This window comes from Triturus cristatus, chromosome 9 (genome assembly GCF_964204655.1).
Source record: "Triturus cristatus chromosome 9, aTriCri1.1, whole genome shotgun sequence".
In the NCBI taxonomy this organism is placed as follows: Eukaryota; Metazoa; Chordata; class Amphibia; order Caudata; family Salamandridae; genus Triturus; species Triturus cristatus.
The window spans coordinates 845,378,939-845,399,748 of NC_140592.1; the positions used below are offsets into that span (position 1 = coordinate 845,378,939).

At 48.0% G+C, this 20,810-nt stretch overlaps 1 protein-coding gene across 3 annotated transcripts in view; it reads right to left on the reverse strand.

The window, feature by feature from the left end:
• Positions 1-20,810, reverse strand: part of MARK3 (microtubule affinity regulating kinase 3) — a 696,418-nt gene that overhangs the window by 554,945 nt on the left and 120,663 nt on the right. For all 3 annotated transcript variants that reach the window (XM_085626305.1, XM_085626304.1, XM_085626306.1), the window contains exons 8-9: positions 15,075-15,311; positions 14,828-14,947 (exon numbers count right to left, since the gene is read on the reverse strand). In XM_085626305.1, the coding sequence (XP_085482431.1) occupies positions 14,828-14,947; positions 15,075-15,311 (357 nt within the window). The remainder of the gene's footprint in view (positions 1-14,827; positions 14,948-15,074; positions 15,312-20,810) is intronic.

Here is a 20,810-nt window from a genome sequence, read left to right on the forward strand (position 1 = left end):
AAAAGCCAATTGCATATTGCAAAAGTATTTATACAAAGCATCTCATTCTGAGAAAGTATATTTTAATACCTATTGTTGGGTCTAAAATAAAACAAACATATATTTTGTATATAAAATTGGCCTAGAGTTCAGTTATTGAGTGTGTGAGACCATTTGCTGACCGAGTGTGTACAACAAATGCTTTACACTGTCCTCTGATACTGCCTTACTGCTCGACCAAGCTACCACTTTAGAGAGTAAGGTTATATCTAACTTTAACCTCTGCTAAACCTCTGGGGACTGTGGACTCTGTACACCCTGTACCTATTTGGGAACAGTATATACAGAGCCACTTTCTCACAGGCATGCCTACGCAGAAGGACGCTAGTATTTATTGCCCTGGAGGCGGCGTCAGGGCACAACAAATGGAGGTATTAGTGATAGTTTACCCTCCTGAATTAGTAAGTTGGCCCTATGTTCATATTTGTCAGGGAGGTGTTGCATTATTGACTCCAGCTCATCATAATGTGCCCTGTCGTATCTGGCTAGGAGCGCTTGGGTGTTAGCAATGCGCCATATGTTGGCCACTTGGGATGCTGTGCGCTTGCCAGAGGCATCCAGGAGTTTAGACTCCTTATCTGGCGGTGGAGCCTCACCTGATGCCTGGGAATTGGCACGTTTCCTCGCATTGGAGACTACCAGGGAGTCTAGTGGTGCGGGGCTTTTAATGTAGGTTGGATCTGTTGGGGCGGCTTTATATTTTTTCTCAATGCAAGGGTTAATGACCCTGGCCCTAACCGGGTGTTTAAAGACCTCTGGTGCGTGCTTAATAACCCCCTTAAGCATGGGCAGAATTGAGGTGGACCTCTGTGCAGTGTCAAATGTATCTGAGAGGAAATCCTCCTCTACGGGGTCTGTGTGGAGATCAACCCCGTGAAAGTGGGCAGTCCTATGGAGTAGCTGGTTAAAGCCCATCGTGTCATCTGGGGGTGGGGGGGGGGGGGGGGGGGGGGGGGTCTAGAAGGGTAAAGATCGTCCTGCGGGACGTTAGGGACATTTGGGATGTTGTAGTCGTCCCATGGGTCTGGGGAGCCTATAGGAGTAGGGTCCCCTGTTGGTTGGTTGTCCGCCCCGTCCCCTGTGTCGTAGATAATATCATCATCATCCTCATCTGGGGAGGGTGTGGGAGAATGATGGGGTGGAGGAGGAGGAGGTGAAGGAATCCTGAAAGGGGAGGTGGCAAAGTCTCTCCTTTTTGGTGGTGGAGCTGGTGCAGGCTTGTCCAGTGATCTTTTTTTGGTGCTAAGCATCAAATGCCCAGTCTTTGGATCCTTTGCGATGGTTTTTTGGTAAGGATCGGGTCGAAACAGTTCATCTGTAAGGGGCAGATCCTTCGGTGCCGATGGTGTCGGAGCCGTGGGTTTCTTAGGCGTCGATTCGGCACTGGTTCTCGGTTTGGAACCGTGGGGTTTAGAAGTGTCTTGACTTCCTCGGTTCCGAGGTGGGTTTCGGCTTCGAGGTTTGGAAATCGAGGCTTTTCGGCTTCTTGCTCGGCTCCGAGGAGGTTATCGGTGTCGAGGAGCCGGTGCCAGTCTTCGGCGCAGAGTGCTTCGGTGTCAAGCTCGGCGCGGACGAGGAAAGGGGCGTTTTCTTTTTCGGTGCCGGTGAGATTTTTTTGGCACCGAGGGTAGGGTGGCTCGAGCCCCCTGAAGGCTTGATGGGCTTCTTAACCGGGCCCGGAAGCGAGGTATGGGAAGCAGTCTTTTGGTGCATACCTAGGCCTGAAGGCGTGACCGAAGCCTTTTTCAATGGCGTGGAGGGGAGTTTAGGGTCGGGGTCGACGTCTGTACTCACGCCCCTCTGTGCCGGAGTGATGTCCTCGACGTCTGAGTCGTCAGCTTCGGAGGTGCTGACTAGGACCTCTTCGGTGTGCTGTTGTTCCGGAACATCGACGCCTTCTTCGAAGATGTCGTCAGGGATCGAAGTCGACGAGTGAGCCATTGTTCTCCTGTCTAGTCAGTCCCGGATCGTCTTCTTCGATGGGAAGGAGGCACAAGCTGGACAGTCCCTTGCCTCGTGTTCTGGAGAGAGGCAGAGGTTGCACACCTCATGGAGATCGGTGTGGGGAAACTTCGACCCACATCGAGGACACTTTTTAAATGGCGTCCTTTCCATCAGCCAGGACCGGATCCCAGGTAGGCCCGAAGGCCTTCGTCGACGACCGGAATCGAAGACTTAGATTGTTGAGAGTCGCGTCGAGTGTGGAGAACGCGATCGAGACAATACCGTCGAAGGGGGGAGGATTGCACGTCGAACAGGAAAACTGGAACGGTTCCGACCTGGAGCGCGAAGAACACATCCGAGCCAGATGGCGGGAAAAAACAACCTGAGGATGGAGCCGAAGCCCATGCGCAATATGATCCAAGGGAGGAGTCACATACCTCGTGACTTCCAAAGACTTTCCAAGAGAAAAACAACTGCAACATCCGGGCCCAACACCAGATGGCGATCTATGCACAGTGTGTAATCTGCAGCTCATATGCCTCGAACATTAATTTACCAGTTATAGATTACCTATGAATTTTTAGAAATTCTTGTAGGCCTGGAACCTTTGACACATGTCAAAAATGCCCTCTACACTTTTTTTGATGTAGCACAACGAAGAATCCTGGGCTAAGTATTGTATCCTAAATGCCACACTGGATTTATGATAGTAGATGTCACACTGCCACCCTTTCAACTCTGCACGTCATTTCATGTGCAGAATACCCCTATAGGTTATTGCAAGCACAGAAACACCATAACAGGCAAGGCGGAAGCCCTCCTCAGCTTCTGAACTCGGTGGTGTCTTATAATCTTTTGGTACTACCCTGCCTATGTAACAAATATAAATTTTACTCTCAAAGAAAACAAGGCCTATTGGAGATCTGATAGGCCTACTAACTTTATTAACCCCTTCGCTGCTGCGGACATTCCGCTGCAGCGCTGGGGGGTCAGGGGGGCAGCGCGGTGGGCCTGTGCTCATGACGGAGCCGCTCCGTCATGAGCCACAGTTGAGCTGTGCTCATGACGGAACGGTTCCGTCATGACTCCGCCCATTTGCGTTGTCCCCCCGCATCGGCGGGGAAACAGCGCCGCGTAGGCGGAGCCGTCGCCAACGGGCGTGTCATGACGGAACCGTTCCGTCATGAGCACACGGCAACCGTGGCTCATGACGGAACGGTTCCGTCATGAGCGGGGAAGGGGTTAAGTAACTCGAAATGAAGATGTTATAGCAGTGGATACATTTATAAAGACCTGGTATATCTGGATTTTGTCATATGTATGTGGACCAAACCAGTTCAGCTTCCTGGGAAGCGCAAGTGATGAAATGGGTGTAATCGTCAGGGAGCAGTTCAGTTGTTATTAGACAATGTTTTAGAGGGCGTGCCAGAAGTGGTTTGTTAGGAACATAGCTGATTATTCCATTGTCAAGCAAGCACGTATTAGATCTACCAAAGAAATGACCTACAAGCTTCAAAGCAAGATGCAGGTGATATTTTGTAGGGATTGAGCAAGACCCACCGGTATGTAATAACAAGCATTGGCATAGCCAATAGGTCTCGCCTTTCGGACCTTATAAGTGTTTAGTTGTCCAGCACAATATCCTTGGTGCAACAACATTAACTGTTGCATGGCTAAACACTTATAAGGTCCCAAATGCAAGACCTATTGGCTATGCCAATGCTGGTTTTATAGAGTAAATAGCTGTCATGTTGTCTGGGCGGACTAAGACAGTTTTGCCTATCAAGTGAGTTTGAAAGTCTTTTGAGCGCTAGAAACACTGCTAGTAGCTCTAGGTGATTTATATGAAGACTCTTGTACTTTAGAGTCCATAATCCTTGGATTGTGTGACTTTGTAGGTCAGCACCCCAACCAGTGAGCGATGAGTCTGCTGTTAGCACTGTATGTGGAACAGGGTCAAGAAAGGGCCGCCCTTTGGATAAATTATGTGGGTTCCACCACTGCAGAGAGTGATGGGTGCGGCCACCTACCAACACTAGATCTGTCAACTGACCCTGCAACTGGTTCCACTGACTTGCTAAGAATTCTTGAAGGGACGCATGTGAAGTTTTGCGTGGGGAACAATTATAATGCAAGACACCATCATCCCTAGCAGTTGCATGAATTATTTTGATGGAAATGATTGGTTGGGCTGAAATTGAATGAGGAGGGACTGAATTGAATATGCTACTTACCAGTATGCATCTGTTCTTGGCATGTAGGGCTGCTGACATTCATATCTGTGCATAGATCGCCGCCTAGTGTTGGGTCCGGATGTTTGCACGTTGTTGTCCTGGAAGAGTCTTCGAAGTATCCTTGGATAGGTGACTCCTCCCCTGGACTACAGTGCGCATGGGCATCCTCTCCATCCTCAGATTGTTTTTCGCCATTGTGGCAGTGATGGAGTAGATACAGAAAGTGATGACCATGCTTGCAATAATTCTGAGAGCTGCAGCTGCGACAGGCGCCGGGGAGGAGGGAGGGCGATATGAATGTCAGCAGCCCTACATGCCAAGAACAGATGCATACTGGTAAGTAGCATATTCAGTTCGAGGCATGTGGGCTGCTGAATTCATATCTGTGCATAGAATACATAGCAGTGCCCTCTATTGGCGGCGGCTACCCGTGCCAGCTGCAGCGGTCTGAAAAAGTGTTTTGAGAACAGCCTGTCCTACAGCTGCCTGCTGTTTTGACTGCACATCTACGCAATAGTGTTTTGTAAATGTGTGTGTAGTGGACCATGTGGCTGCTCTGCATATATCATGCAGGGGAATGTTTCCTAGGAAGGCCATGGAAGCCCCCAACTTGCGTGTTGAGTGGGCTCGTGGTGGAATAGTTAATGTGCGTTTTGCCTTTTGATAACAGATTTGAATACACTTAACTATCCATCTGGCTATCCCTGCTTTGGAGATGGCGTTACCTTTGTGGTGTGGGGCAAAGGCAACGAACAGTTGTTTTGTCTTCCTGAAGGGTTTAGTCCTGTCGATGTAGTACATGAGGGCCCTCCGTACATCTAGTGTATGTAATGCCCTCTCTGCAACAGTTTGTGGGTTTTGGAAGAAAACGGGCAGTTCAATAGTCTGGTTCATGTGGAACTGCGATATTACCTTGGGCATGAATTTGGGGTTGGTACGTAGTACGACCCTGTTGGCGTGAACCTGAATAAATGGCTCTTGAACGGTTAGTGCCTGGAGTTCACTAACTCTTCTTAGGGAAGTGATCGCTACCAGGAAGGCTACTTTCCAGGTAAGGAATTGAATCTCGCATGAGTGTAGAGGTTCAAAGGGTGGACCCATCAGGCGTGTGAGGACCAAATTGAGGTTCCACATTGGAGCCGGTGGGTGGTTTGGTGGAATGACTCGTTTGAGTCCTTCCAAGAATGCTTTGATGGCAGGCACTCTGAATAGAGAGAGGTGCTGCCTGGTCTGCAGATAGGCTGATATTGCGGTCAAATGGACACGTATAGAGGTGTACGCCAGATTGCATCGGTATAGGTGTAATAGGTAACAAATAATGTTTTGGATGGATGCGTCTAGCGGGTTAATGTCATTATTACCGCAATAAATGACGAACCGTTTCCATTTGGCTGCATAGCAAGCTCTTGTAGTGGGTCTCCTGGCCTCCTTGATGATGTCCATACAGTCAGGTGGCAGATTGAGATAGCCAAACTCTAGGACTTCAGGAGCCAGATCGCCAGGTTCAGCTGTTGCGGATCTGGGTGCTGAACCTCTCCATGGTTCTGCGTCAAATGCGCGGGTTTGATCCGCAGCCTTTGATGCGGTACCACGGAAAGTTCGAGGAAGGTGGTGTACCACGGCTGGCGTGCCCACGTGGGAGCAACTAGGACGAGTGTCAGGGAGTGTTGTCGGAGTTTGCGAGCCACCAGCGGTATCAACGGTGCTGGAGGAAAAGCGTACGCAAATTTGCCGGACCAGTTCATCCATATCGCATTGCCCTGCGACTGCGGGTGTGGGAATCTGGCGGCGAAGCTTTGGCATTTTGCGTTTTCGCTTGTCGCGAATAGGTCTATTTCTGGGTGACCCCACTGCTGGAAGTACGGTTGGAGTACCGATGGGTGTAACTCCCACTCGTGCATCTGGTGGCTGTGTCTGCTGAGCAGATCCGCCATCTGGTTGTCCTTGCCGGGGAGGTGTTCCGCCATGAGGAACATGTTCCTCTGAATGGCCCACTTCCACATGCTCTGAGCCAGATGAGACAACTGTGGAGAGTGTGTCCCTCCCTGCTTCTGTATGTAGTACATTGCGGTCATGTTGTCCGTCCGGATCAACACGACCTTGTTGCACAGATGTACTGTGAAAGCCTTCATGGCCAGGAAGATTGCCATCAGTTCCAGAAGGTTGATGTGCATCTTCTTCTGTTGTGTCGTCCATAGTCCCTGCACTGTGTAGTGGAGTACATGAGCTCCCCATCCCTGGAGAGACGCGTCCGCTGTCAGTACTATTTGTGGAACAGGCTCTTGGAACGGTCGGCCCTTGCAAAGGTTTTGTGGATTCCACCAATGCAGAGAGTTGTATGCCCGACCGCTCACCAACACTAGGTCTTTCAACTGTCCTTGAGCCTGATTCCACTGACGTGCTAGGCACTCCTGAAGTGGGCGCATATGTAATCTCGCGTGCGGGACTATGAAGATGCAGGAGGCCATCATGCCTATCAACTGCATAAACACTCGCGCTGGAAGCGAGTGGTTGGGTCTGAACTTGGAGATCAGCGCTTGTATGCCGTTGATCCTCACTAAATTTGGCTGAGCTGTGGCCGCCAGAGTGTCTATAGTCGCACCTAGGTACTGTTGTACGTGTGCGGGCTGGAGATGAGACTTTGGGTAATTTAGTGAGAATCCCAGACTGTGAAGAAGGTGAATGGTACGGGACACGTGGCTTGCACATTGCTGGGCCGATCTCGCTTGAACGAGCCAGTCGTCTAGGTAGGGGTAGACGTGTATGTGCTGTCTCCGTAAATGTGCCGCCACCGTAGCTAGGCACTTTGTGAAAACCCTGGGCGCTGTTGTCACGCCGAAGGGAAGGACTTTGAACTGATAGTGCTGCCCCTGAACAGTGAACCTGAGGTATTTTTTGTGTGAGGGGTGGATGGGTATGTGAAAATACGCATCCTTGAGGTCCAGTGATGCTAGGAAGTCTCCCTGCTGGAGAAGCGGAAGGACTTGCTGTAGAGTGAGCATGTGAAAGTGCTCCGAAAGAATGTACTGGTTCAGGGGTCTCAGGTCTAATATAGGCCTGAGCGACCCGTCCTTTTTTGGAATTAAGAAGTAGAGGGAGTAAACCCCCGTGCCCCGCTCGTGGACGGGTACGACCTCGATAGCGCCTTTTAGAAGCATACTTTCTACCTCTTGCTGTAAGAGCGTCAAGTGCTCTGAAGACATAGGACGGTTTCTTGGTGGTATTGTGGGTGGAGTGGAAGTTAACTCCAGACAGTAACCGTATTTTATAATATCTTTGACCCACCTGTCCGTGGTGATGGAGTTCCACGTGGACAGGAACCGTTGTAGCCTTCCCCCGACAGGTGTTATGTGGTCGGGAGGAAGGGAGAGGGCGTCACTGCTTGTTCTTGGGGGAGGACCTGGTGTTGCCGTAGCCACGTCCTCTGCCCTTGGTACTGGAGCCACGATAGCCACCTCGGGTGTTCTTATCGTAGGTGGTCTGCGTATTACCCTTGTTATATGTTTGTTGTGACCCCTGTCCTCTGCCTGCTCCCTTGTTTCCGGGGCGACGAAAGGAGCCGCTCCGAAAGGACTGAGTTTGTAGGGCGCCCATGGACTTTGCAGTGTCCGTGTCCTTTTTTATCTTCTCGAGGGTGGCGTCAACCTCAGGCCCGAACAAAAAGTCGGGGTTGACAGGCTGATTAAGGATATTGTTTTGTACCTCAGGCTTGAATCCTGAGATACGTAGCCAGGCGTGACGTCGTAGGATGACGCTAGTGTTGATGGCCCTGGCAGCCGTGTCAGCAGCGTCTAGTGCACATTTGATGGCAGCATTTGTGAGTAGCTGTCCCTCTCTGATAAGGATTTCTGCACCTTCTTTGTAGGGGTCAGGGAGGTGTTGAAGGAGTTGCTCCATTGTGTCATAGTGCGCCCTATCGTAGCGAGCGAGGAGCGCTTGAGTGTTAGCTATGCGCCATATGCTTGCAGCTTGTGCGGCAACTCGCTTGCCGGAGGTCTCCAGCACCTTGGACTCCTTGTCCGGGGGAGGAGCGTCACCCGTTGTCTGCGAGTGTGCCCTCTTGCGGGCATTCGCCACAACGATGGAGTCGAGTGGTAATTGTCCTCTGATGTAAGTAGGATCCCCAGGTGCTGATCTGTATTTCTTATCGATCCTGGGGTTTATCACTCGTGCCCTGGTGGGTTCCCTGAAAATGTCAGTGGCTGGCTTAAGGACCCCCTTCAACATTGGCAGAGTCTTTACATGTCTTTCTGAGGATGCAAAGGTGTCCATTAGAAAGTCATCTTCGATGATATCAGAGTGAAGCTGTACATCATGGTTGTTCGCCGCCCGTTCAATCAGAGCGTTGAACGCCGCAGTATCCTCTGTGGGTGACGTTTTTGCCCCATATAGTTGTGGGTCCTGTGCATCAAGAGGTGCACTGGGGTCTGCAGGGTCGCCCCAAGTTTGGTCAGGGTCCTGCTGGTCATCAGGGTCCGTGTCCACATGGTAGGGGACTTGTTCACCCATGTAGTCCTCCAATGCATCCGTGTCGGAGCGTGTGGGGGAGGCCCGGTGCGGATCCTGGTAGGGTGAATGAAAGGGTTCATACAGGAGAGGTTCTGTGTCCACAGGCAGCTTCCTCTTTAGCGGGATCCTGAAAGGTTCCAATGGCGGTTCCGAAGTTATCCTTCGGTCGTGGAGAATCATCCTGCCAGTGTCGGCGTCGATGACGCGTGACGGTGACGGCTCGACAGGCGTAACCGCAGTTTTGGTGGCCTGTGTCCTGAGTTGAAACGCCTTCGGGATTGTGGATGGAGGCAAGCCGAAGGTAATGCTGGTCGGCACCGACGAAACCGCTGGATCGATCGAACCCGACTGGTCCTGGAGGGCAGCCTTGGTTTTGCAGCCTGGCATTGCGCCAGGCCGTACTCGGGGCGCCTTAGAGGTCGTGGCCCCCGCCAGGGTCGTCGAGGCGGCTGCAGATATCTTCTGCGCCCGTGGTGCATCGAGCCGAGGTGCGGAGATCACCGTCGACGTCTTCGACACGTGAGGTTTCGGTGTCGTCGAGGGGGTGCTGCGAGGCGTAGCAGGCGGGACGGCCCTCGATGTCGGTGGCGTCGACGCCGGTAACCGAGCAGGTTTTTCGGCGCCGATGGCCTTCTTCCGTTTGTCGACTCCCATGTCGCCCGTCTCGAGTTCGGCACCGAAGTCCCCCTTGGTGCGGTCGGTGCCGACACGGTGCGCCGGCGTCGAAGGTGTTGAAGGCCTCGATCCGACTAGCGCCACTTTCAGTTTCGGTTTCGTAGGAACCTGAGCAGCTTTCGGTTTCGGTTTCGTGGAAGGGAAACCAGCTGGCTTAAGCGGTAATGGCTGCCGCTGAACGTCCGAGGCCGGGCCCGAGGGCGGGGCCGAAGGACTGCGTGATAGGTCTCGGGTAAGGCCCGAAGGCGATCCCTCGACCGGAGCCATAGTCTGTGGCACTGGTGAATTCTCGGTTTGAACAGGTAGGCCTTGTTCATCATCGGAGCTACTCTCTTCGGCCCCTAAGGCCTCCTCGTCGTCTCCTACCTCGGTGTCGTCTTCACCTCTGTGGAAGAGTGACTCGTCGGCCTCGTCCGATCCGGGTTCTTGGTCGGAAACGGGACTGGAGGGTAAGACTTCTACTTCTTCGACGTCGTCCGCGTCGTCGAAGATGTCAGCTGGGGCCGGTGCCGCGTGCTGCGCTTCGAGCCTCGCCGCTCGACGATTCCGCAGAGTCTTCTTTGAACGGAACCGGGCACAGGCCATACATGTCGACTCGTCGTGGTCCGGCGAAAGGCATTTGTTGCACACCGGATGGACGTCGATGTGTGGGTACTTCGCATTACATACCGGACACCTTTTGAATGGCGTCCTCGATTCCATCGTCGAAGTAGTTGATGGACAGGTAAATGCGAACAAAGTCGGTGCTGGAAGTTAGTAAACCAACAGAGAGTATCGAAAACCGATCGATAAACAGTACCGACGCGAACTAAAGGCCTCGACAAAATTTTTTCCTAACTTGAGCTAAGATAGCACATCCGAACCCAATGGCGGAAAAAAACAATCTGAGGATGGAGAGGATGCCCATGCGCACTGTAGTCCAGGGGAGGAGTCACCTATCCAAGGATACTTCGAAGACTCTTCCAGGACAACAACGTGCAAACATCCGGACCCAACACTAGGCGGCGATCTATGCACAGATATGAATTCAGCAGCCCACATGCCTCGAACACTGTGAATCCTGGCTGTATTGGGAGAGGCTAGAGTTTTCTGAGCATCAATCGTGGCTCCCAGATAAGTTAGTGTGTTGGAAGGCTGAGGATAAGACTTCAACGCATTTATTGTAAACCCAACTTGGTGAAGTAAGTGAATAGTGGTTTGAGTGTGTTGGAGACACAACTGGTAAGTGCTGGCTTTGATGAGCCAGTCGTCCAGGTATGGGAAGACATGGATGTGTTGTCTTCTCAGATGTGCTGCAACTACTGGGAACAGTAGTGACTCCAAACGGTAGTACTTTGAATTGGTAATGATGAACCGCTATCATGAATCTGAGGTATTTGCGATGAGCGGGATGAATTGGAATGTGAAAAATGTGTGTCTTTTAAGTTTACAGTAGACATACAATCACCCTGCTGTAGAAGTGGGAGCACTTGTTGAAGTGTCACCATGTGGAACTGCTGTGAAAGTATGTAGAGGTTTAGGGGCACATGCATCAAGCTAGGCAATTGCGATTCCATAATAGCAATTTTTAAGGAATCGCTATTAAGGAATCCCAATTGCCTATGCATGTAGGTTTTGCAAAAATATTTGCGATTCCTACACATTCCTTAATTGCGATTCGCAATTAAGGAATGCCTTCCCATTCATTCCTATGGGCCTAGTGGCCCATAGGATGAATGGGAAGGCATTCGCAATTTGTGAGTACCAAATAGGAACTCGCAAATTGCAAATGCAATTTGAAGGGTGTTAGGGGGCCCTAAAGCCCACCCTGATCCACCACCAAATTTGGCATGTATGCTCATGTGGTGCACACATAAGCCCCAAGGGCATATGTGTGCGCCACATGGCACTTTGAGAAATGCACTTTTGTGCATTTTTCAAAGTTTTTGCAAATTACCATCAACTTGCAGTTGATGGTAATTAGCATTTCCAAAATGTGAAGTTGCAGTTTGGAAAGGCTGTGAAGCACCCCAAATAGGGAATCGCAATTTGCGATTCCCTAAAAGCATTTGCAATTTAGGTTATCGCAAAATTTGGAATTACCTACATTGTGAATGGGTTTTGGGTTGATGCATCCCATTGCCTAAATACCGTTCGCAAAGGGGCCAATTTTGCGAATCCGCCCGTTTGTGATCGGTATTTAGGTTGATGCATGTGCCCCTTAGTTTTCTGAGGTCTAGAATGCTGGGCATACCTTCTGTGTGGTGCTGGGCAGTTGCCGTCAAGGTATGGCGCCACCCCTGGCACCCCCCCCGATTCACCAACACGGGGGGCACTGCCAGGTTGTACAGTAGTTGCACAGGAAGTTATGGGCCTAGGCATGCTAGACCTCCAGGTCCCCACCACGAAACCTAAGGTACGCCGCCTAGTTAATGCGACGCAAGGGCCACCTGCTTTGAGGCGGAGGGCGGATGCTGGCAGAATGTTGCGCCACCCCCAGCCCCTAATGTGCCAATACGGGGGGGGGGGGGGGGCGGCGCCACCGCCTGGGCCTACAGCAATTGCACAGGATGGAGGGGGGGCGTCTGGGCCCGACCGACCCCACCCCCCCACCCCAGTTCCACCGGCACCCAGCTCCATCAGTGCAACCCAGGACTCTCCCCTCCCGGTGTGGCGGGTGTCCAGGCCCAGAAGCTCGAAGGGGGCACGAGTCTCCCGCCAGGCCGAGTATAGCCACATGGAGGCTAGAGGGCCTGGGGCCAGCCGCTGTGTCGCGGTCCTTCACCAGGGGCCCCAGCCGCAGCACCACAGAGCGTGTCCTAGAATCCGGCCCTGATCCAGAAAGCTGCGGACACCTCCAATCGGCAGGAACTCTCTTGGTGCACCAAATCCCAGGTTGCGCAGCTCGATGGCGGCGAGCTGCAGCGGGTGCGACATATCAGGATTCCGGCAGGGCGGAGAGGCTGAGGTAGGCCACAAACTCCGGCCCAGAGAAGGCCACACTCCTAGTTGCAACAGCCTCAGCAAGGCAGAAGCTCCAAGACGCCCATCATCAGGGCCGGTAGCAGTGGGACAGTGCCCACAGAGGCAATCCAACCAGTTGGGGTAGCAACACACGCTGATGATACAGGACAATTGGGGTAGGATGCCGAGCGGACTCAAGGTACGTCCGCCATCTTAGGCTGCTGGCAACGACCCCCCCTCCCCCCCAACTGTTTTCACTTTGTTGCATAGCAAGCTCTAGTAGCGAGTCTGCGGGTTTCCTTAAGAATGTCAATACAGTACTGTGGGAGACTTAAGTAACTGAATTCCAAGACCTCATGTGCCAAATTGCTGGTTTCAGTTGCCTGGGGTTTGGGTGTCTGATCCTGCTGTGTTCCTGTGTGAAAAGGTCCAACCTGTTGGGGACCTCTCGTGTGGCCTGGCAGACATTTCTAAATGGGTGGAGAACCATGGTTGCCTGGCCTTTGCAGAAGCCATTAGAATAAGGGTAAGTGATGTTTGTCCCAGCTTCCTCGCCATGTATGAAAGAAGTGGAAGAGAAGGAAAAACGTAGGCAAATATTCCTGACCAGTTCACCCGTAGAGCATTGCCCATGGACTGTGGGAACCTTGGAGGTGAAGATTTGCGTTATTATAAGTGGTGAATAAGTCTATTAGCGGAACATGTAGGAAGTAGGGAGCAAGACTTCTGGGTGGAATTCCTACTCATGGAATTATTGACGCACCTCTTTTTTTTAAAAACTTTTTTTATTGATCATCAAAGCACAGTAAATCAGTACAATCATAGGTGCTCACTAATTGATCATCAAACCACAGCAAACCAGTACAATCATAGGTGCTCACGTATTGATATTGCAGTCGAGAAAGATACCGTAGCATAGCAATTACAATCTAGAGTTTGTCGACGCACCTCCTCTAACACACTGAAACATTTCACCTAGTTACATAGGTCTATATCCCAGCATTACAATGTATTTATTATAGTGAGAGGTTTTATTTTTATACATTAACTGAGAAACATTCCTGTTTCTGTCCAGATGACAATACTATTAGTGAACTAAAAAGCAAGTCAGATGTCATTTGTACCCTACACGTGACCTACATTTTTATTATATTTGGAGCAAAATTAAATCAAAGACAAAAGGTTTTTTTCAGCGCACATCCTGAACACACAAATTTGAATGTGCACTCATATGTGATAATGAACAACAAGGCAGCTGAAGTAAATTCTTTGCCTAAGATCATACAATCTGATCGAGTACGGAAGTTGAGACTGAACAAATTTTCCAGATACACACTGCAATTCAGTCACTAGATGGGTATTTCTTTCTGGCATCAAATTCTTTCTGGCATCAAAGGTTAATGCATGGTCTTTAGAGTGTAGGTAACATGCAAAATATGCATTTAACCTTAGGCAGTTTAAAAAAAAAACACAGACCTTGCTAAACAACGTAGGTGCACTTCTAAACAGACAGACTACGTTATACAGTTATTAATTTTTTTTCCCGCACAGGGACATTTACCAGGACTCACAGGATGCTGAGCAGAGTCTGAAATTTGAACCTTGTTACCCGTGTTGCATGGTCAGTATCTGGGGCCATTAGGTCCCATCATTTACTGTTAAGGCGTAGCTCATTTTAAGCTCGAAATTACAAAAGGCCCCCCAAGCTTAACTAGAGCCAGCCATTTGAGTTGAGCTTTCAGTGGCTGCCACATCTTTACTAATAAACATCTTAACCTAATTCTTAGCTGAAGAGAACCAGGAGTTAGAATTCAGAAACTGCCAAAACCAAGGTATTAATTTAATGCTGCCTTTTTCAAACGTATCTAATCTATAAATTGTGTCAATACATTTTTCTGTTGCTCCGAACACCATTTAAGTCCATCTCATGGGACACAGCAACAAGCCACAAAGGTAGCCGCGCTTTTACTTGATAGAGGCAAGCTCATGATAAAAGGTGCAATGTTTACTGCGAGGTGTTATCCTCATTAACATGCAACTTTGCAGCTTTCAGAGAAGTTCCACTTCTATATCAATTACCCTGCAGGACAGCCTGCAGACAAAACAAAATGTTTCCCTCACTAAAACAGTTGGCTAATAAACTAGTACATTGCATGGCGTATTTTGCCAGTGGAAATTGAAAAATGATTTCTGATGCAGCTGGTATGGGCAATACAGAGCATGGCTCTGGATGCCCAGTCTCAACCAAGGAGGTCTATCTAATTTCTGATATAGGAACAGTACTCACTTGATTGGGAAAAGAAGATGAAATATAGCATACTGTTTTATCCTACCATGACCAGCTAGGCCCTATGTCTTTCATTAAATGTTTTCAAATATATTTTCTTTACAACTAAATTAACGAAGTATAATTGTGTTGGATATTATGCATTCTCTTGAAGCAGAAATTGCATTTATAAATCTATATTTAACTTCTACATTACCTCTAGAGTGCCTCTCTTTGTTGGGTTTAACACCAGGAACCGTTTGAGGAGATTTTCACAGTCTGTGGACATGTAGAAAGGAATTCTGTACTTTCCTCTTAATACTCTTTCCCTTAGTTCCTTGGAAAAGGAAGAACATGCATTTTGAAAACATATCAATGCACATAATCAAAATAAACAGTTGATGTAAAAAAAATTTTTTTTTAAGAGATGAAGACCATGCATTTTCCAAAAGTTAATCAGCTACCTTTAGGTTTTGTCCATCAAAGGGTAGAGACCCACTCACTAGAGTGTAAAGGATGACACCTAAACTCCACACATCAACTTCAGGACCATCATATTTCTTGCCTTGGAAGAGTTCTGGAGCAGCATAGGGTGGGCTGCCACAAAATGTATCCAGCTTGTTGCCAACAGTAAACTCATTACTAAAACCAAAGTCGGCAATTTTTATGTTCATGTCGGAATCCAACAGGAGATTTTCTGCCTATAAAAACAAATCATCATGGTAAGACATGGGCTACAATGAAAAGGCATACAGCAGAAAATAAAATTACCAAACAGATGTTATTCAATTAAGGTATTCGTTTATCACATTTTTGTAACAAAAATGGCTTATAGTTTCAATTTTTAAATACAGTTTATTTGGCTGTTACTTTAAGGAGCACAAGCTGTACAATTCTCCATCAAAAAAGCGTTGAGTGTAACAAACCACAGGTGCACACATGAAATGCGTTGGACAGTGCCCCTTTTTGACATGCTCACCGCATTTTTTGCCTGGTTTTCGATGCAACTTTGACTGAAGTGCACGGGGTTCCAGCTAACCAGGTCCCCAGTGCCAGTGTTCTTTCCCAAAACAATGCAACTGTGCATTTGTTCCACAATTGGCAAGCCCGCTAGCACCCATATAAGTCCCTAGTAAATGGTACCCCTGGTTCCTAGGGCATGGGTAATAAAGAGGATCCCAGTGGCTGCAGCATGTATTGCGCCACCCTAAGGGGCCCACCACCAAACCCATGAAGACTGCCATTGCAGCCTGTGGGAAATGGTGCAGACAAAAGTGAAGGTCATTACGAGTTCTCCAGCTACATGATGGCTTCACTGAAACCTATGGTGTTTGATATCAAAATCTTAATAAATCCATGCTGATGCCAGTAGTGGATGTATCAAAACATGCACCCAGAGGGCACCTCAGAGGTGCACACTGAAAACTACCAGCCTCTAGTGACTGGCTGACTGGTGTAGACCAGTCTGTCACCACAGACAGGTTTCTGATCCCCTGCTGGTGAGAGCCCACGCTCTCGGAGGTCAGAAACAATGCCTTCTCCGGCCAGAGGAGTGGTCACCTTCTCTAGGCAGGATAGCTAGTAATCAGCATATCAAGGCAGGAGGCTTCAAAGGCATCTGGCACCTTTGATATGCAACCCCGGCATCCCCCAGACAGGGGAAATGCCCAGGGCCCATTTGGAACCACAACAGGCGGGGAAAGTAGCTAGTTAGGAGGCATGTTCACTTTCATGCTAGATACACCCCTATGGTGGGCTACCTAAAGTGAACACAAAAAACAGAATTCCATCATCTAGGTTTTTGGTGAAATTAGATACACTGGGTCAGAGTATGCCCACTCCCCACAGGAAGTAGTCATATAGGGGGGGTAAGCACCCCAAAGTTAAGTAGTCCATTGGCTACTACCTTACACTCCTCTTAGCGCCCCATAATTGAGTATTTAGGTGGCACCCTGGACACCAGGAAATCAGATTTGACACACACAAGAAGAAGAGGACAAAGTATAGCGAAGAATGCTAGAACTGAGGACCAGCTGTGGACTTTTTGACACCAAACCCGGCCTGCCTGTACCTGCCCCGACAATCACAACAAACCGACTCGTCCTGCCACAGTACATCTGCCAAGAACCCCAGTGGTCTGCCAGCACTTCACAAATTGACACCAATCTCCCTTGGAGTAGAGGAGCTACTTCCCTGCAGCCGGCAGGCACCAAACAGCCCAGTCTGGTCCCCCGTTCTGCCACTTCCCGGTCTCACTCGCATTGCAGCCACCCAAGAAGAGGGCACCATGCTTCAAGAGGTCAGATCCGTCTCCCCACCAAGAGAGAAGAAGCACAGCACCAATACCTGGGGTACTGGACCCCTTGCAGCAACCAGAGCATTTTTGAGTCCAATCCACACTCTCAACTCCAAGATCTAGCGGCTGTCAAGGGACATTAGCACGGTAGAGACTCACTTCAAGAGAGGCCCAGATATCATGTTTTTGTCACCCAGACCGACAAAATGTGAGCGACTGTGAAACACAAGTCCAGCCGACCTACACTCTGCAGCAGAGTGCCGAAAACTGACTGTGCTTCCTTACTTCCAGGGCCCTCACGATCCAAGCACCCATTGGGAGCTCCCAGACTTGTCCCCCGCCTTACTCTGCAGCCTGTTTCTAGGTGCCCACCCTCTTATCCTTTGGTGTGGTACGCAAAACTACCAAGCCAATCAGCACCTCTGCACCCGGACGCTCCAGGGCAGGTAAAGACTAACTGCTGGTGGTTCTTTGAACCATGGCCCCCTATCACCTCAAGCCCTGAAAGGGACCCCAGAAGCCTTTTGCAAGTAACTGTAGGCAGTATATGCCTTTATAGGAAAGCATTACCGAATAAAGACGCATTTAGGTGAACATTTGGTTTACCTGTAAAAATTAAATATCTCCAAAAGTACTTACTGGATTTATGGGATGACTTACTGAGTGCAGCTAAGTTACATGACCAAAGTACATTCTGGAATCTAATTACTAATGGAAACAAGAAGGGTAGATCACCCAAGGATATTTTTCTGGATGAATTGACCTGGTGTGATCACTTTTCTAAACTTTATACGATTAGTAAGGATGATTTTTCCCTAGTTAATGTAGACGTTCATCCAGCTAGTAGTACTACTGCACCATTGTATTTTACTTTAGAAGAAACTGTTCAGGCATTATTAGCTGTAAAAATAGGTAAGGCCCCTGGCCCTGATAAAATTCCTGGCGACTTATTGAAACACGATGTAAAAGTGTGGGGGCCGTACATTAACTTTTTAAGTAACTCAATTGTGGCCGGTACACCAATTCCAGAATCATGGAAAGGGGCAGAAATCATAACAATTTTTTAAAAAGGTGATCGCCATGATCCTAGTAACTACCGCCCCATTAGTTTAATTGATGTTTTACAAAAAATCTTTGCCAGACATATTTTAAACAGGATTTTAAATTGGATTGAGGAGACAAAACTATTGTCTAAATACCAAGCCGGATTTAGATCAAAAATAAGTACAGTTGACCAGGTGTTTAGATTTATGTGTATTTGCTGGAAATACATAAAGATCAGACAGGGCAGTCTTTACGTTGCATTTGTAGATTTAAGGGCTGCCTTTGATCTTGTTCCCCGGAAGTTGCTGTGGTCCACATTAAAGAAGCTAGATATCCCTGGCGAGCTACTTAACGAACTCATTAAACTTCATACAGGGAACTATGCAAAAATTAGATGGGGAAAAGCTGGAGAATTATCTAAAGCGATCCCTGTAGATAGAGGGGTGCGTCAAGGATGCGTATTAGCACCCACATTGTTCTCATTGTATGTTAATGATATCCCAACATACCTGAGGAACTGTGCCCACGACTCTCCGAAGTTAGTTGGTGAATTAATTACCTCCTTACTATTTGCTGATGACACTATCCTTATTTCCCAGACCCCGAGAGGCTTGCAAAATTTGGTTAATTCTTTCCATAATTATTGCGTGGAAAAGGGATTAGGAATTAACCCAACGAAAACAAAATACATGGCTATAAATCCAACCAAAACGTTTAGGAAAAACTTGTTCTTAGAGAATCGCACACTGGAACAGGTAGAAAGCTTTAATTACTTGGGTTTGATGTTAGATAATAAATTGACTTGGCAAGGCCAGCAGAATAAAAGCTTACTGTCCCTTAAACAAAACTCACTCCCTATCCTAAAGGTGCACGGAGCAAGTAGTTCTAAAGCCATCACACCAGCACTGGAGGTTTTTAAAGCCAAGGCTCAATCAGCAGCCCTTTATGGTGCCGAGATATGGGGATACTGTAACTCTACCAAATTTGCGTTGATAGAGAATAAATTTGTGCGTAGTCTACTTAAAATACCGACTCGTACTCCAGTTGTCCCCCTGTTTTTAGACATCAATCTCAAAAGAACAGAGCACTTAGCTTCATTAAGACCATTATTGTATTGGATCAGGATATGGTCAACCCCTGAGCTGATAGACTACAAGGATGGTTTGATCGAACTAATTAAGCTGGACGTGTATTTGAAAACCCCATGGTTGAAATATATTTGCACGACGTTTAAGAGATTAGGGCTCCTTAATTTTTGGGAGGAGCCCCATAATTTGACCCAGTTTTCCCAAAAACTCCTTAAGGATACCTTTTGGTCCCATGTTAATGGTGAACTAACTCTGGGCTCTCGTATTGGTACTTTGTCTCAGAATTTCTTAAACGTAAAAGATTTACCCAAGTTTGAGGAATTTATGGATGAGATTGCTCCTCCCTTAGCAAAATCTCTTTACCTACAATTTAGGTATGGGGTTTTATTGATAAACTCCTACACATGTAGGTGGGCTGGGGAAAATGGAACGGATGCGTGTATTATGTGTTCCCTTGGGGCTAGGGAAGATATTCCCCACATACTTTTTTTCTGTCCGGCTTATAAGAAACCAAGGACCTCCTGGATCAAACCCCTTTGTAGAAATATGGGGGTTGAGTCATACAAAGTAGCGGAGCGCATATTAAAATCTAACTCCTCCCAAGTAATGGTATATGGCATAAGTAGATTTTTATTCAATGTGTACATTATTAGGAAACGTTGTGGTTATAAACTGTAATTGCAGAAGGAGGAATTATGGATTACCCTTGATATCAGTTTCACCCTATAAAGTCTACCTCAGTTTTAGTATTACTCATTTTAAGAATTCTGGCTTTTAGCTAATTTAATGTGCTTATTTATATTTTATCTGGTATCTCTTAATCATGGACAAATATTCACCTTTACCAATTGTATGTAATTTGTTTGTCATGGCCTATATGTATTGTTGTTCATGTGTTGTTGACTTTTATGGCTATTGTTAGCCGAAATAAAGTATTGACTGACTGACTTACTGGATCCCCGAAATTCTTGGTGTTCTCGGATTTATTAGAGTGTCTCATTTATTACCTCTGTGAGTACAACAAATGCTTAGGATTATCCTCTGATAATTTGAAATTGCTCGCCCACACTACCACAAAAGAGAGTATATGGGTTTGTTACATATGCCTCTGTAAATTAATAAGGGTTGTGTGGACACTCTAGACAGTGCTCCTTGTTTTGGTGCACCATACAGAGAGCAAGCTTCCTACATTGGTGGTTCAGCTGTGGAATACATTTGCTGATACCACTTGGTCAATAGGTGACTCCACGACATAAATCCACAATTGACATTAGCTAAAAAATATTTTTGGAATTTTCAAGATTTTATCTACATTTCTAATTTGAACTATCAGGGCTTTGGTTAAGTCTCCCAGTTCTATTCGTATTAGAATTTTAAAAAGAGTACTAGTCAATCACGCCTTAAAAGGTTTGTTAGATTTTTTCCCCCTAAAATTCTAATTAGATCCCAACTGTTTTAAAAACGTTTGATACAGAGGGTACCACCAAGGAGCTCAACCTGACCCCGTACCAAAACCTTAAGTCAGGACAACTTAAGTGCCTTTGTAAAGCTTGTGACATTGCATGGAGTGGTGTGGCTCACTGGTTAGAGGCAGCAGACCCGGAAGCAGAAGACGGCCCGGGACCAGGGTTCAATTCCAGACGCGTCAGGGTCGTGGACCAGGGCCAGCGGACTCGATAATTCTCGCCTCGGTGCCTACTCTAACCAGGGATCACACTCGGCAACTCTGGACATTAGCTTGCCTCATCTCCACAACGGCCCCCCACATTCGC